General features: G+C 46.3%; 1 protein-coding gene and 1 long non-coding RNA gene across 2 annotated transcripts in view; one reads left to right on the forward strand and one right to left on the reverse strand.

The window, feature by feature from the left end:
* The window catches only part of LOC140693590 (uncharacterized), a 153795-nt gene extending 141708 nt beyond the window's left edge, over nucleotides 1-12087 (forward strand). The window contains exon 2 of the long non-coding RNA XR_012069353.1: nucleotides 11882-12087. This is a non-coding gene — a long non-coding RNA (uncharacterized lncRNA). The remainder of the gene's footprint in view (nucleotides 1-11881) is intronic.
* Nucleotides 1-15264, reverse strand: part of LOC140693565 (uncharacterized) — a 545747-nt gene that overhangs the window by 70644 nt on the left and 459839 nt on the right. Inside the window, exons 9-11 of the mRNA XM_072957353.1 lie at nucleotides 10803-10974; nucleotides 10210-10349; nucleotides 5555-5773 (exon numbers count right to left, since the gene is read on the reverse strand). Of these exons, the coding sequence (XP_072813454.1) occupies nucleotides 5555-5773; nucleotides 10210-10349; nucleotides 10803-10974 (531 nt within the window). The remainder of the gene's footprint in view (nucleotides 1-5554; nucleotides 5774-10209; nucleotides 10350-10802; nucleotides 10975-15264) is intronic.

Below are 15264 nucleotides of genomic sequence, written 5' to 3' on the forward strand. Positions count from 1 at the left end.
AAAAATAAATTGTCAACGTCGATTTTCTTCATCTGACCGTTTTATGCTAACATCGGATATTAAACTCTCACTCCATATGGAAAGCTCAGGCCTATGCTGCAGCACAGATACATCCCGAGGAAGAAAGCCGACCAAGGGAGAACTGGAGAGTTTCCCTTCAGAAGCTGCAAAGTCTGGTTTTGCACCTGTACACCATTTGCAACCACGTCATCATCAAAGGAGTTAGACGTTACCTCTCTGGGGCGAAAATCACTGCGTGCTTCAGAACCATCAAAGAATGCTGAGCTTTGTGAAACAGTCCAGAGGCGCTTAAATCATACTTTTTCTGAAAGGCTCCAAAACTGACCCACTTCACCATTCCAGGTATAACAGGGAAGTACTGGAAACAGTAGAGAGAACATGCCCTTGAATTCTGACAAGGCCCTGCTTGAATCCTGCTACAGCATTTATTAGTCACTAAATGGACCAATTCTTTAACCCCTCTGAGAAGGCTTCCCAATCCCCAAAAGGGGGCTGTCAGCGCCCACCTGGGAGGCATGGATGTGAATGCAACACGCAAGTAGGGCGGCCGACTGGTACCTGACACGGGGCCTGGCTAGTTTCCCTCCGCTGCCCTTTTCCCCCTTTAAACTTGCACTGTTCCCCCGGTAACGATCAAGCCCCCGGAACAGACTGCCCGTATCTTCTGTGTATCCCTGGATACATGCCTTACCCTTAGGAGGCCAGAAAAACAACTGCCTCCTCCCAAGTCACTAACAATGTTCTTAAGAGTCTGGGTATTTTTAACTCTATTTTTCAGGGAGACTATTCCAGAATTTTGCAAGCACCATTCTCCAGGTTGGCTCCCCTCCCAGTGCCCATCCCTTCTCACCTCAGATCCTCTGTCTGACTGCCTTCTGTTCATGGGAAAGCGAGTCCAGTAAGGTGGGGCTCCCTAGACCTCCCTCCCTCCCTCACAGGTGATTGTGACTAACTTCTCCCCATTCCTCACTGCAACTCTAGCATCTGAGGAGTCTACCCTCCCGTACCCTGCAGACTCTGCACCTTCCCAAGACGCACACGTGGCCACGACCCTCCCTTCAGATTTCTTCCTGGCTGGCCCTGCCCAGCCCCTGGCCCCTTAAGGATAACTGGCATTGCTTTGAAAATGGCAAACGCCACTGACTGACACACCAAAGCTGTATGGTCTGGGCTTTCCTCCAACCAAGACACAGCCCTGCCCCCCCTCAGCCTCAGTCTGCAGCTCTCGAGATGATCTAATTCACATGCAAGGCTGTGAACACCAGCTAAGAATGACGACTCCCAACGTGTATCTCTAGTCCGGCTCCTTCACCTGAGCCCCAGGCTCATCGACCCGAGTGCCTCTTTGAAGTCCTAATTTGGATGACAAATGGCATCTTAAAAATGCCTCATGTCCACCATTTACTCTAGAATTCCATTCCTGGCAGGTATCTCCCAGACTCCCCATTTTAGTAACAGCCCCAGCACCCACCGAGGTGTCTGAGGTCACATTCAATTTCCACTGTTCCCTCCCCCAGGCCCTGCCCTGGAATCAGTCCTGTTATTTCCATCAATAAGCCCATCTCAACTGTAGTTCTGTAGGGACCATGGCCGGAAACACACAAGCTCACAGCATGGTGCACTAACAGTCCTCCGTAGGGTGCTCCCTGGAGGGGGAGGCATCTCCTGCTGCTGTTCACCTCAGAAGGCAGTGGATTCTCACACAGGATGTCCAGGAGAAGGGACTCAAGGTTCTCCCATGGTCTGAGCTTTGAAGGGCCCGAGGTCTGGGGGAGCTCCTAATTAGCAGACACACTTGCCAATGAGCAGATGAGGATGGGGGAATCCACGCAAGGCTGTTATCACTTCAACTCATGGGCTCTCAGGAGCCACGGGAAAGGCCTGTGTCCAGTGTACAGCCCAGCCATCACAGATCCCAGCCTGCATTTGCCAACCCGGACAGCCTAGACTCCATCTACTTGCGACACTTTCTTCTGTTCTGTTCCCCACCCAGAATGTGATGGACTCATTCAGATATTCTGGCCTGTCTCAAGAGAGACAAATTCAGTGAAAAATGAAGTGTCCACATTTGGACCAGAGCATGAAAGGAGAAACAAGGCCTCATGGTCAGCATGACGGTGGTGGCCAAACCCTTCCACCGGGTGAGATGAACCATGGTGAGGGTGAGAATCCAGGGTCCTATGTCGGCCAAATCATCTTCCTTCACGGTTGTCTGGGGTGTTGGAGACTGACTACCACAAACTAACGACACGGCTGTCAGTGGTGGATGTCAGCTGCAACAGAAACGGATTCAACTCTTTACTGCCAACATGGGTTAAAAGTAAAGGCCGGGGCAGGGAGGTCTGCACGGCTGCTGAGGCAAACCACAGACCCAGCTCTGAATGCCCACTGGCTGGAGTAGAGAGGAAGCTACGGCCCTTTTAGCTGTCCCTGTGTCCAACAGATCCAGGTGAGCCAGCTACTTAGGAGAAGGTCATGTTGTCCTGATACCCAGAAAAACCAGCCTCGTAAAGGGAACAAATAGTGTCATGGATTTTAGACCCAATTCTGCCCCTTTATGAAGGCAAAGTAAAGTAAATGGCACGGGGAAGTTGAATGCAAAAAAAAAAAATTAAAGAAACAAACGGTGACCGCTTCCTCCAACAGCGTCCCCTGCAGCTGTCACCTCCGTGGCGACCACTTCCTCATGACGGCCAGGAAGCGCCGTCATGCACGTCACACAGCGACAGCCAGGAACCGCGTGCCGAGCACGTTTGTGTAAAAGCAGGAATCGAGCAAAATGCTGCAGAGTTTGACCTTACAAGTTTAAATACTCCATGAAAAGAATCCCTGAGCACCCGACAAAATCAATTCGCATCTTACTTCTTCAAAACAATCAAACAAATTTAATAAGGGCGCATTTGTCACCAAATAAAAGGAGGACCAAACATGTTCCTCAAAAGCAAGGATTTCAACAGGTATAAAACACCAGTGGGTGATGAGCTAACAAAGCAAATATTCCAAAAAATTGGAAAATAAAAAATGACTAAGATAATAGATGGATCAAAACAGCTGTTAAGTTGTTGCTTTTTAAAGTGATGGAGACTGTACGGAGGGCAATCTGGCTATTTCCAATGCAGGGTGTGCACAGCCCACATTTTCAGAAGCAACAACATGCTCACTGGGCAGTACAAGTGAAAAAGGAGTAAAGAAAAAGGAAAAGAGGAACAAGAGAAAATTAGAATCACACAAGAACAAAAATGATTTTGACTGCATGTACAAGAATTTATGTGAGTGTGTGAGGCCAGGGACACGGGGATGGTGAGGCCCAACCTCACCTCCTGCTCAAGGGAAAGCAGGGGCCTGAGGGGAGCGGCGCTGCCGGGGGACCACAACGTGTTCAGCTCCCCTAACCAAAATTCGACCTACAAGTGTCTAGGCAGCTTTTGAGCTACAAATTGTTGTCGCATTTCAGTCTGGACCGTTTTACTCATTTCCACCAAGAGTAGCAGGAGAGAATGAGGCTCTGCTCCTGCACCAAAGCATTGTTTAAAAAATTAATGACTGTGGAATAGTAAAAGAAACAATGGAGTAAAAGTGACTGGAGGAGAATGTGCTTGACCCTAGCTCACTGGCCGCGTTATCTCAATGACGTTCAGATGCTGGCTGAGCCCTTATGGTACCACAATAGACAGACCCACAAGGAGGCAGGTTTAATGCGCTGAACCACTGTGGGCTAAGTACACATCCGGCTACTCCGCCAAGTCCCAAGGGCAGACTTCAAAGGCAAAAACAAGCTGGCATTCTCTGGTGGGTCTGCAGACTCAGAGACAAGCATTTGTTGAGCAAAAATATCACCAGTGCCTCCTATGACAAAAGAAGTGGCACTGGCGTGGGGGCTGGGGCAGGGCTCCAGGCTTCCACTGCTCACTCACCACTCTGCCCAGGGGGAGAAGGTGGTCCCTGCTTAGGTTTTGCTGATGCACCTACCTTGACTAATGTCTGGGGCCTCAGCAGGAGTTGACAGGTGAGGTGAACAGAGCCAGACTCTGTGTAGCACGGTGCTGGGAGCTATGCCCTCAGCAGTGCCCAGGCTCCTAAACATGTCAACTCATCTCCAAGAAGCAGATGGGGAGTGCGAGCATATAGATCACAGGGCCCTGTGAGGACAAGTACAGATCATGGCCACGACATGCCTCTCCTCTTCCTTAAGCCATAGTGGTATTTCTGGGGAGGAACAGAAAATTCATCCAGAGCCTGCTAGGTGGGCTCTCGCAGGTGGGACTAGTGTCCCCTGTGCTTCTCACTCACAGGGCTGGTCTAGACATTCTTTTTATCAATTCTCTAGCATCTTCTCCTCCAACTTACCAACAACCAGAAAGTAGGATCTGATCTTAGGTAAGTTCAAGAATCACAGAGCACCACCTCCAAAGCGGGCCCGGTAGCACATGCCAGGTCTTCTGACCGCCACCTGTGGGACCACCATGAGCCCTCTCCAGACTCAAGGACCGAGGCCGTAGGCCGGGGGGACACAGCTTCCCTCACTCACCCCAGCAAAGGGGGACCACGTCTCGGCAAAGGCATCTCACCCTCTTCAGCCCGAGGGAAAACACGATAGATATACGGGGAAACAGAGCAGAAGGTGGGGGGTAGGCAGCCCAGAAGAGCTCATCTGTACTTCCGAGGCAAAGTGGGGCCATTGACTTAATCACAGGGACAAAGTGGGAATGAACATTTCCCTGCTCTGTCCCATACACCGTGATACGCCTTTCCCTGCATAAGGAGTTCATTAGGAAGTCCCTGGCGGTGTTTCTGATGTCCTAACTTGGCATGGTGGCTGTCGGGCAGGAAGAGACGGCCTGAGCTGAAAAGGTGCTGGGCCTGGGAGGCAGGTGACAGCGGCTCCAGCCGCAGCTCAACCAGCGCCTCGTTCTGCCTCTCGGGGCTCAGCATCTCATCTATAAGCAAAGGGATGAGCATGTACCAGGACAGGCTGCCCAACAGAAATGAAATGAGAGCCATGTAAAGAAAGTTTCCCAGTTGCCACGTTTAAAATTTGAAACAAAGAAACAAACCAACAAACAAAAAACAAATACTAGAATGTGATTTTAAGAACAGATCTTACTTAATCTACTGTATGTAAAATACTATTATTTTGACATGTAATCAATATAGGAAGTAAAGAGATAGTTTATGTACTTTTACTAGACAAGCCTCAGCGTCTGATGTGCATTTGACCTACAGCACATCTCAGCTGAGTCCAGCCTCCTCCCCAGTGCTCCTAGCATCAGTGGCTTTGGCTACTTTATTGGACAGCAACTCCAGGGGTCCCACCATGTTCCTGGCTGTAAAGCGGGAGTAAGTGTCCACACTAACCCTAAAAGGATCTCTCTGAAATAAAGGCGGATTCACTTTGAAATGTCTGGAAACCGGCGGGCTGCACCTCCCTCCCCCCTTGGCTACAAGATTGACTTCTTCCTTGCTGATCCCTTTCTGGATGTAGGGAAGCAATCCAGCACACAGCCAAGGTGGACTGGCTTCCAGGTAAACTTACCTGCTGTCTGTGTCCAGTCCCATGAAGTCCTCCTTCTCAAACGGGATGTAGGGGAGGGGGATCTTGTCCCCAGAATTCTTGGGGCCACCATCCAGCCACTTGGACTTGAGCAAGATGAAGAGTGACTCAGTGAAGTCCTCGATCCTCTTCTCCACCACCCTGCAGTACTCTTAGATTGAAGGCAACGTCGGTGCGCGTCTGCTCGGCTACCTCCCCATGCTGCACAAAGACAAAAAGCTGAGAGTCATTAAGCGATGTGCCATACAGCTCCTCTGCATGTGGAGCTTCTCGAAGGCCTTGGCAGAGAGACATTCGGTAATGGTGAGAAGGCCCACGACCTTGGGGTGTTTCTGGAAGACGCTCCACCGATTCTCGGGCACATAGCGGTGCCTGTAGTGGATACAGAGTGTCCACTGGGAGCCACAAGGGCTGATATGGCTAACCGAGGTGAGTAGCTGATAGATGCAAAAGAAATTCTCCTCTGAGTTGATCTCTATGGATTGGACCACAACGGGACGAGTCTGGTGGTCCTCAGCACACTGCACGTAGTCAGGGATGCTCATGTTGCAGGCCCTGCCGAGAGGGGGAGGAGATCGAGGTACATTCTCTGCTGTGTGCTACGGGCCCATCTGGGTTGCGGTGACCTGGTGTGTACCAGCCAGAAGACAAGGGAAGCCAAAGCAAATCCAAGGGTACAGTTTGTCCTCAGAGTCTGCATATGGCTACTGTAGCTCGATCACATTACCCAGCTTTTGGTCTAGGCTTCCTGCCTCTGCAGAGAAAGGTCATTTCTTATTTTCTATTTCCAAGCACCTAGCAAGGCCCTGATGCAAAGTCACTGCTCAAAAATGCTGAATAAAGAAATGAACAAAGGAAATGCTTCCCCAACCCCCTTCAGCAGAATATAAAGAAAAGGACCACAGTAGGATCAAAAGATCTGGATTCCTATTCAATTTATTTGAACTCCTAAGCTTCATAATAATGGATAAGAAAACTTGCCTTGGGGTAGAGGGTATTGTTCATTGGTAGAGCATATGCTTAGCATGTACGAGGTCCTGGGTTCAAACCCCAGTACCTCATTTTAAAAATGAAACAAGTAAATACACCTAATTACCCAGCTGAAAAAGTATTTTTTAATTCAAAAGTCAAAAAACACCTTGCAATTGACACAACATTGTAAACTTGACTATACTTCAATTAAAAAAAAAAGCCTTGCCTTACAAGAATATATCTGGATTATGGATGTTTGAAAATGTAAAATGCATAGGGTACCACCTGCATAAAAGGAGGTGACTGTACACATGTTCTATCCCTCCTTTATGAGTTATACTTCCTTTGGGGGGGTTATAACCTCTCAGAGCTAATTTTCTCAGATTAAAAAATATAAACATTACCTGATTCTCAGTACTGCTGAAGAATCAGATAACTCTATGAAAGCATCTGACCCACAGAGTTTACTCAATAAATGTTTGTTGAATGAATGAATAAACAAGCAAAGTGAATGCTGCTCCCTGCCACAAACCATCATAATGGTACTGCCTGGAAATCCCAAGCCCACGTTCACCCGACTCTGCATTAACAATGTGGGTGACCTGGACAGGCCTGTGTGCTTCTCGAAGCCCCAGTTTAATCGTGAATAGAAATAAGGGCAATAACACAAACCTCAAATTGTTAGTGAGTCAGTAATGAATTGTACCCCAACACTGTAAGATGGAACCATTAAGAAAACTGGGCAAAGGGCCCATAGGCCCTCTCCATATAATCTCTTACTACCACATGGGAATCTACATTATATCTCAAAATTAAAAGTCTAATATTTTAAAGAGGTTATCGAGGTTAGGTGAGCTCACTGTCTCAAATAAGGAACACACAGTACAAATAGGACAATGCCCAGCCCATGAGATACACTCAGTTAACATTCCCACTGAGCCCACTAGTCCCTCCAACTTCAGAGCAAGAGGATGGGTCCTCGTGGCAACAGGCCACAGCACCTGAAGCTAACAAAGCTACTGGTGTCCACTTAAAAGAGCCCCTGTCACCACACTTGTTCTAATTTTCTATTTGTAATTTTTTTCTTTTCATTAAATTGGAACTCCAAATTGCATAGAATTCTTACCAGATATCATGATGGCAGCCCTTCAAAACCTGACCACAGAGATCATGATGGCAGCCCTTCTTGGTGAAACAATAAAATGAAAAGCCATTTCCACAAGACCTCTGTGTAAATCTACTAGGGAACTTCATCCTGGACTGAGGAAGAGGACTGGGGAGTAGGGGGTAAACTGGGACACGGAGAAATATGGGCCACCTGTCCCACAATGGACTTTAGACTCACCCTCACCCTACAGGAACTTCTAAATACACACAGACAGAGTGCTATGGACAAGAATTTTTTTTAAACAAATCCCTGAATCCCTAGCAGATCTTGTTTCTACCGAGACACAAATGTCTTATTTGTATAATGTTTCACAGAAGCCTTAAAATATTATCACCCCAACTTGACACATCAAGAAACTGAGGTAGAGAAGTTTATCACATTCTACAAGATTAGAGAGAGGCCACGTCAGACACCGTATTTAAATCCAAGTCCCTGCTCCGTTGCTCACACTAGAAAGTGTCACATACTGCCTCTTTCCTGCCCTCTCCCTGCAATAAATCTCTGAAGAGTCTTTTCTGTGTCACCTGCAATCAAAATCACATCAATTTTTCACAAAGAGCTATGTCACTCCTTGGAGGACATACCAAAATCTAAAGGGTTGGGTTGAGAGGAGATATTTGCATTTTCTGTTTCTCAAAGGAAACATGGCTTTAAAAGAAACTGAAAAGTATTTATCTAGTCTAAGCGCTCATTGTGCACAGAAAGAAACGGAGGCTCAGAGGAGAAGAGGAAAGGGCGTTATTAACAAATATTGCCTCAGTGCAGCACCAAGCCAGCCCTGGGCACTTCTGGGGGAGGATCTGGAAGGCCCAGGAGAATGAGTGTTAGAAAATAGAAAGAGAAGAAGAATATAAGGCCCCGTCTCTACACCACCATACCATGAATTTCCACCAAATTACCCAGTATGGGTGCAGCCAATAGTAAGGTTGTCTAAACAGGTTATTGAAACCTGGAATTCTCAACCATAGTGGAAATTCCAGCATTTACTGTGCTTTTTTCCCAGTTCAATCATCAATTCAGTGGGCATTCTGTACCAGGGACTACACGAGACCTGGAGTTCTCCCAAATAAAGATCTCTATTACCACGTGTGCAAACCACATAAAGACCACCAGAAGAAAAGCGCCCACAGATAAGATGGAATTACTGAAACTGAAAGCAGCCAAAGAGCATATATTACTAGGAAAAATGGTGCTCCTATAAATGGACTCATGGACATAGAAAGCAAACTGTATTTAGCAGGCAGGAAAGGAGGGATTAACAGATACAAATTAGTAAATATAAAATAAATGACAAGGACCTGCTATATAACACAGGGAACTATATTCAATTTCTTGTAATGAGTTATACTAAAAACAATCTAAAACATATATATATACATATGCATATGTTTATAACTGAATCTCTGCTGTACACCTGAAACTAACATTGTAAATTGACTACACTTAAATAAAAAATAATTTAAAAAATAAGTAAAAATAAAAGCAATGCCATTAAGAAAAAATAAAAGAACACTCTCATCCCCTTAGCTGTAGGTGGTGGAGAATTCTGGTTGCAAACACCAAGTCCACTGGATCACTCCAGCAATGGCTGTCACTCTTTCTGACCATCAGAGAGTCACTTGTTTCACTGAGGTTTCTTTTCTCTTCTGTGAAAGGCTACAGCTGCAACTAACGATGTATAGAATCTCATCATTCACAAGCCCAACAAGTAGTGAGGACTTCCCATGGGCCAGGCTCTGGACAGAGGAAAATATAGGGTCCGAAATATATTCATGGTTAGAAGAAGTTTGTGCCATAAAGACGTTAATTCTTCCTGTTTTGATAGACAGATTCATTGCAATTCTGATTAGAATTCCTACCAGATTTTTCTTGGAATGTAACAAGTGAATTTATGGTCAAGATTAGCCAAGAAATTTCTTTAGAACCACCACTGGGGAGGGGTGGATAGGTCATTAATTTCCACTGCTCTTTCTGAAGTGATAAAAACGTTCTGGAATAATAATGGTTGCACAACTGTGAATATGCTAAAAGCTGCTGAATTTTACCATTTAAATGGATGGAATTCATGGTGTGTGAACTATATCACAATAACGCTGTTATATGAAAAAATATTTCTTGACAAATATTTTTCTTTTTATACCACTAGTCTGTCCCACAATTTAAGAAAAACAAAAAACCAATACAAACCAAACTGTGCCAGGAGTTCTTTAGGACTGCAATATCCCTGGGTCTCCAAGGCCTCTGGTGATGCTGTTCCTGTTAACACACACTAGCTGGGCTGGGCTAGTTAGGGACTGTAACTGTCTTTTTAAAATCGACGGTCACACGTTTCACCCTTGGAGAGGGAAGGAAGGAGGATATCACAGCTTCATGCCTTCAGCTCATTTTTAACAGAACCAAGCCCTGCTTTCACCACTGTTAATCCCTCTCACTATAAAAACACGTGACATCAACAAGCACCGCCATCATAACACCTGAAAGTGTTCAAGGTACTTACCTGCGGCAGAAACACTGAGGGAGGAGACAGAAGCTTGCTCAGCACTGATGCTCCCTTTTCCCGACTCCACCAGGTGAAGCTGGGCGCTACAGCCAGAGGCTCTCAGTCCGGGGAGCAGCACACACGCCACTGAGCTGGTCCTGAGGGAGGGTGAAAGGGAAAGGAGGGCCGCCCTAGGGGGGAGGGAAAGGGGGGGTGCGGGCTGCAGCCCCGCTCGGAGGCCAGCCCCAGCACCAGCATAAGCCGCCCGCTCCCGTCCAGGTCCGCAGACCACGGCCGCCCGGGAAACAGCCCGCCCATTGGTGGGGACGGGCAGGCGGCCGAGGAGAGGAAGCCCGGGAGGAGAGGACTCGCGGGCGGGAGAGGGGAAGGGGACGCCAGCCGTGGACTGAGGGGATCCCGGCTGCGTGAGAGGTGGCAGGGGCACACCTGGACCTGGACAGCTGTGGCCGGGGCGCCGGGGCAGGTGGTGCTGTCAGAAGGGTCTGGCCAGAGAAATTCAGCTGAACACGGGCTGACTGGCGCCCTTGGGGGCTGTGAAAGGCGGATCACCCTCCCGAAGCCGCCTGAACCCTTTCCCGGGAGCCCCCCACCTTGCACTTCCACAGCCAGAAGCCCCGGCCCCAGGCAGGAACCAAAGGCCTAACGGGCGACAGAGTTGAGAAGCATTTGGGGCCAATCCCCGGCTTGGACATGGAGCTTCGAACCAGCGGACCACCAGGCACCGACAGCGCATGCGCAGGAGGGACATGGATCCTCTGGATTCTGCGAGAGAAGGTGGGACAGCGAGGGAGGGAGAAGATGGGAGCGGGTGGAGAAGAGGGGAAAAGTGGAGGGATACAGATGGACAGGAAGACCAGAGAAGGGATGGGTCTGGATAGGGGAGTGTCGTAGCGGAGTTGGAGAGAAAAAGCTTTATCTCTAGGGCACCCTGAGATGGCAGACCTACCTCTGTACCCTTCTGTAACCGTTCAAGTCTCGCAGCTCATGTTTTACCTCCCTGATCCAGCCCTCCATCAGATGCTTCTGCAGAAACACTACGGGGATCACACCCGTTGCCCCCATGCGGAGCTGGGTTTTCTGTTGCTCTGAGAACCAAGCACCCGCAGGTGTTGTCGCTCAGAACTTCCTTGGGAAGAGCACATATTCCCCTTTTACACGCTGGGAAACAGGCAGGAAGGATCACTGCCTTAGCTCCACTGTCCCAGGTGTTGGGCTGGGGGGAGTGGTGTGGTACAAGATCAGAGCCCCAGACAGAGCAGACTGCCTGAGTGTTGGTGCATAGTCCCCATCCCTCCTGGGTAAACCATACCCCAACCTAGTGGAAACATCAAGGGCTCACAGTGGTTTCCTGGGGGTGGGAGAGCTGTCCTCATGTGAAGGAAAAGTCCAGCTGGGCTAAAAAGCTAAGTCACAAATCTGAGTGTGATAAGTGTCGGTTTACTGATCTAAGTTCTGCTGGGCTATCTCGTAAATCTGAAGTTTAGTGTCAGTTTATTGGCCTAACAACCTAACTCGTAATTCCAAGCTCAACAAGTGTCAGTAACGTGATCTATTACAAGTTGATAAGCTCCAGTGTACTGATTCCTTGCTTTTTGTTCTTTAAGTCTTATTGGCTAATATCCCCTTACTTGTATTGAAGTATTTAAAACCTCATGTGCACGTCTTGGAGGTGCTCAGAACTTCGGAGCAGAAGCCCCTCTGAGCCCGCCGGCATAATAATTCTGAGTACTCCAGCACTCCGATTGGTGCTTGTTTCTTGGCTGGCCTGTTTCCATAACACTCAGCTCCAGTGCCCAGCTTTCTAGGTAGATAGGGGTGTTACCAAGTCCAAATTCATTCTCCTCAGTGCAGGACAGGCCAATAAGTTTGGAAACTAGATGTTGGGGCTTGGAATAGCAAGTTTCTGTAGACCTAGTTGGCAAACTAATGTTCTGGAAAACCATCTCCCCAAGTCACAATTCAGGCTCCTTTCCTACGCGCTTGGTTGTTGCAAACTTCTTAGTGTAGGAATTCCTTCTTGTTAGAATCCTTTGTTCTTACAGCTATCTGCGTGGGTCAGATCCCTGTAAATCTCCAACAAAACAAACGTTATTTTCTATTCTGCAATTTGCTATCTTTTAATGAATGAAAAAATTTTAAATATCCTTAAAGGTCAGAGCTTCAGAATAAGCTCTCCTGTGTATTTCAGGCTCTAGGCAACAATTTTTTACAAGCAAGATGAAGCCTAGGAGACAGAGCATAGGGTTAAATTCAAAGGAACAGATCTAATATGGAGTCAGATTTGTTCTGTTCTATTACCCGGGCAGAAGCCACTTGAGGATTTAAATCTCTTTAAGTTAAAAATAACTAAAATTTTAAAGGAATTTACATACATAGGTGGGAATGTGCAAAGCATATCTGGAAAAGCACCCAAAAGATAGTAAACAGTGGCATCTCCAGACAGGGCTGAAAGAACAGAGGATGAGGGAAAACTTCTTTCACTTGTGTATTTTTGTGCTCTGTCTGAGTTTTTTTTTTAACCATTTGCTTGCATTTCTTTTTCAGTTAAAATAATGTGTAATGGAGCAAAGGAGTAACTAGCTTAGCAAATACAGCAGCCATGGAATCACTAAGTCATCACTTTTGATTTAAGCCAGAAAGCATTTATTGACTCTCTCCAGTGTGCTCAGTCCTGTTTTAAGACTTCTTTTATATTATTATTATTATTATAATACTATTATTATTTCTAGTACTATTACTATTACTATTATTACTATTATTTTATGAAATAATAACATGGTATAACTCACCCCTGCCCATGGCTGGTGGAAAACCAACTGAGTTTTTCTTGAGCTGTTTTCCAAGGAGTAGAGATGAGTTTATAAACAGAACACATCTTCAGGGCAAAACAGGCAGTGTGCATTACCAGCAGGCCAGACATCAAAGAAGGGTTTTCAATAGAGGCGCCCAGAAGCTGAGAGAGAAAGCCTCCAGGACACTACAAAAAGCTGCCCAAACTGCCATCTCCATGGTACTACTGAAATAGGAAAGAACAAATCTGACTCCATATTTGATCTGTTTCTTTGACTTTAACAAAGCCAAGTTAATATGCTCCGGTCTTTTCATGGGTTATGATGTCACAGAGGAAACGGACAGGTCAACAAGGAACCACTCTGCCGTGATCACGGAGCCGGGGAAAGGGACGGGCTGCAAGATGTATGAAGCAGCCGCAACTGTGCCCATGCTTCTAGGCAGGTATCCAAAATCGCCTCGACAAGGTGTCAAACATTTGTGCCCATGTCCTCATCAACAGACATGTATTAAAGACAAATGGAAACATATAAAAGGCCAATACCCTTGCTGGGTACACCGTCCAAAGAACAAAGTCTCAGTTTGACAACTGGCCATCTCGGTTCCATGGGATTCATTCTTGGAGAACCTTAAAAACCACTCTTCTGTCCTCAAGAATTGCTGCATATTTGTCCTATCTTTGGCTCAGGGATGCAGCACGTTCAAGTGAACTTTAATGTCTGCACAGATTTGACTGTCTTTCTCCAGGTTCATTTGTCCATTCCAATGAGGCCTGAGCTAAGTCCATCCTCTGTAAGATCTAGTCCCTCCAGTGACAGCTCATTGAGCCTGCAATTAAAAGCCAAGTGAACAAGACTGTCCTCAGCTAAAAATTTCACCCACCCTTCACTGTTTTCTTAATCTCCTCTCCTGGCTAAGTGCAACAGACTAACACCTCCCTCCACCAAGATTACCAACTATGTCATTTTGTCTCCCCAAAGAGAAAGTAAGGTCCATAATAGAGGAGACAACTACATAGTCACCTCTGAATTCGTAGCATATAGAAATGTTAATAAATAGAACTATGATCATGGTTTCTTTCCTTTAAAACCTTTCTGGTTATTTGAATGAGACCTTGGAAGAGAGGTGTTTGCTGTCCAGTATCTTGATCCACAAGACTCTGGAGGCCTTTTTCAGAATGGCTGTTCACTGATTCATTCAAAACACAACTTATCAATCAAGGAGTAGCTGTGCTTTTCTGCCAGGTGTTTGTGGTCACTCTCATGCCAGAACAACTTTAAACTATATCCTTACTTTGGATTTGTTATTTTTCCCCTCTTCCAACAAAATTGACTTTCCTTATTTTCTTGCCTTGAGGAATTTTTTTTTTCCTATTTCACCCTTTAGTAAACCAAGATCCTCAGTATGGGCTTGGCCCATAATATGATCCCCCATCCAACTCCTAGTGTCAGAGGCCTGGGGCTCACATCCTGCCCTCCTGTCAAGGCAACTGAAAATCAGTTCAGGATCGAACCAGCACCCCAGGGATTCTAAGGCTCGCATATCTCCCAGAAACCCTGCTTTCTCATTTGTCTTGGCTTCTGAGAATTTCCCCTCACTTTCTTGACAATTTGTTGTGCAGCTTGAAAGATGAGGAAGGAAGGTTTTATTTCTTAATCAGCATTTTAAGGAACTTGTGTAATGAAAGTTTTCACGAGTTTCTAGAACCCTCCATTGCCGAGATAGAAAACACACTAGACATTTTCTAAATTTAGCTCCCATGTGCATTTTTTCTTTGTTTTAGTTTTCTTAACTGTTAACAGACATTTTTTAATTAAAAAAAAATAAGGCCCCAAAAAGGATAGAACACTGAAGGGGCAATCAAAATTAAAGGGCAAAGACAGAAAAATGATAACTACTCTACAAAGTTAATATAATACATACACTATGTATCAGATCAGCAATTCTCAGTAACAGCTAATTGAAACATGACCATGAGGTAAAATTTCTCTCCTGTCAGGACATGGCCAACAGAAAATACAATTAAACCAACAAACTAATATCCTAAGTCTGGCGAGGTACAGAAGTCTACAAGCTAAATGTGTCTTCTTCTGGAAAAGAGGAAGACACACCAGCTCTTTTCTGTGGAGCCTGAGCCCACGGGAGGACGGTGAAGTGAGCTCTGTAAGTACCCAATTAGCAAACTGAGTGATGAATAAATAGACGTGAGCTTTGATGACAGAGGTGATACTACTATTCATTTGTCCTGTAAAGTATGACTTC

Source organism: Vicugna pacos, unplaced genomic scaffold (assembly GCF_048564905.1).
Source record: "Vicugna pacos unplaced genomic scaffold, VicPac4 scaffold_19, whole genome shotgun sequence".
In the NCBI taxonomy this organism is placed as follows: Eukaryota; Metazoa; Chordata; class Mammalia; order Artiodactyla; family Camelidae; genus Vicugna; species Vicugna pacos.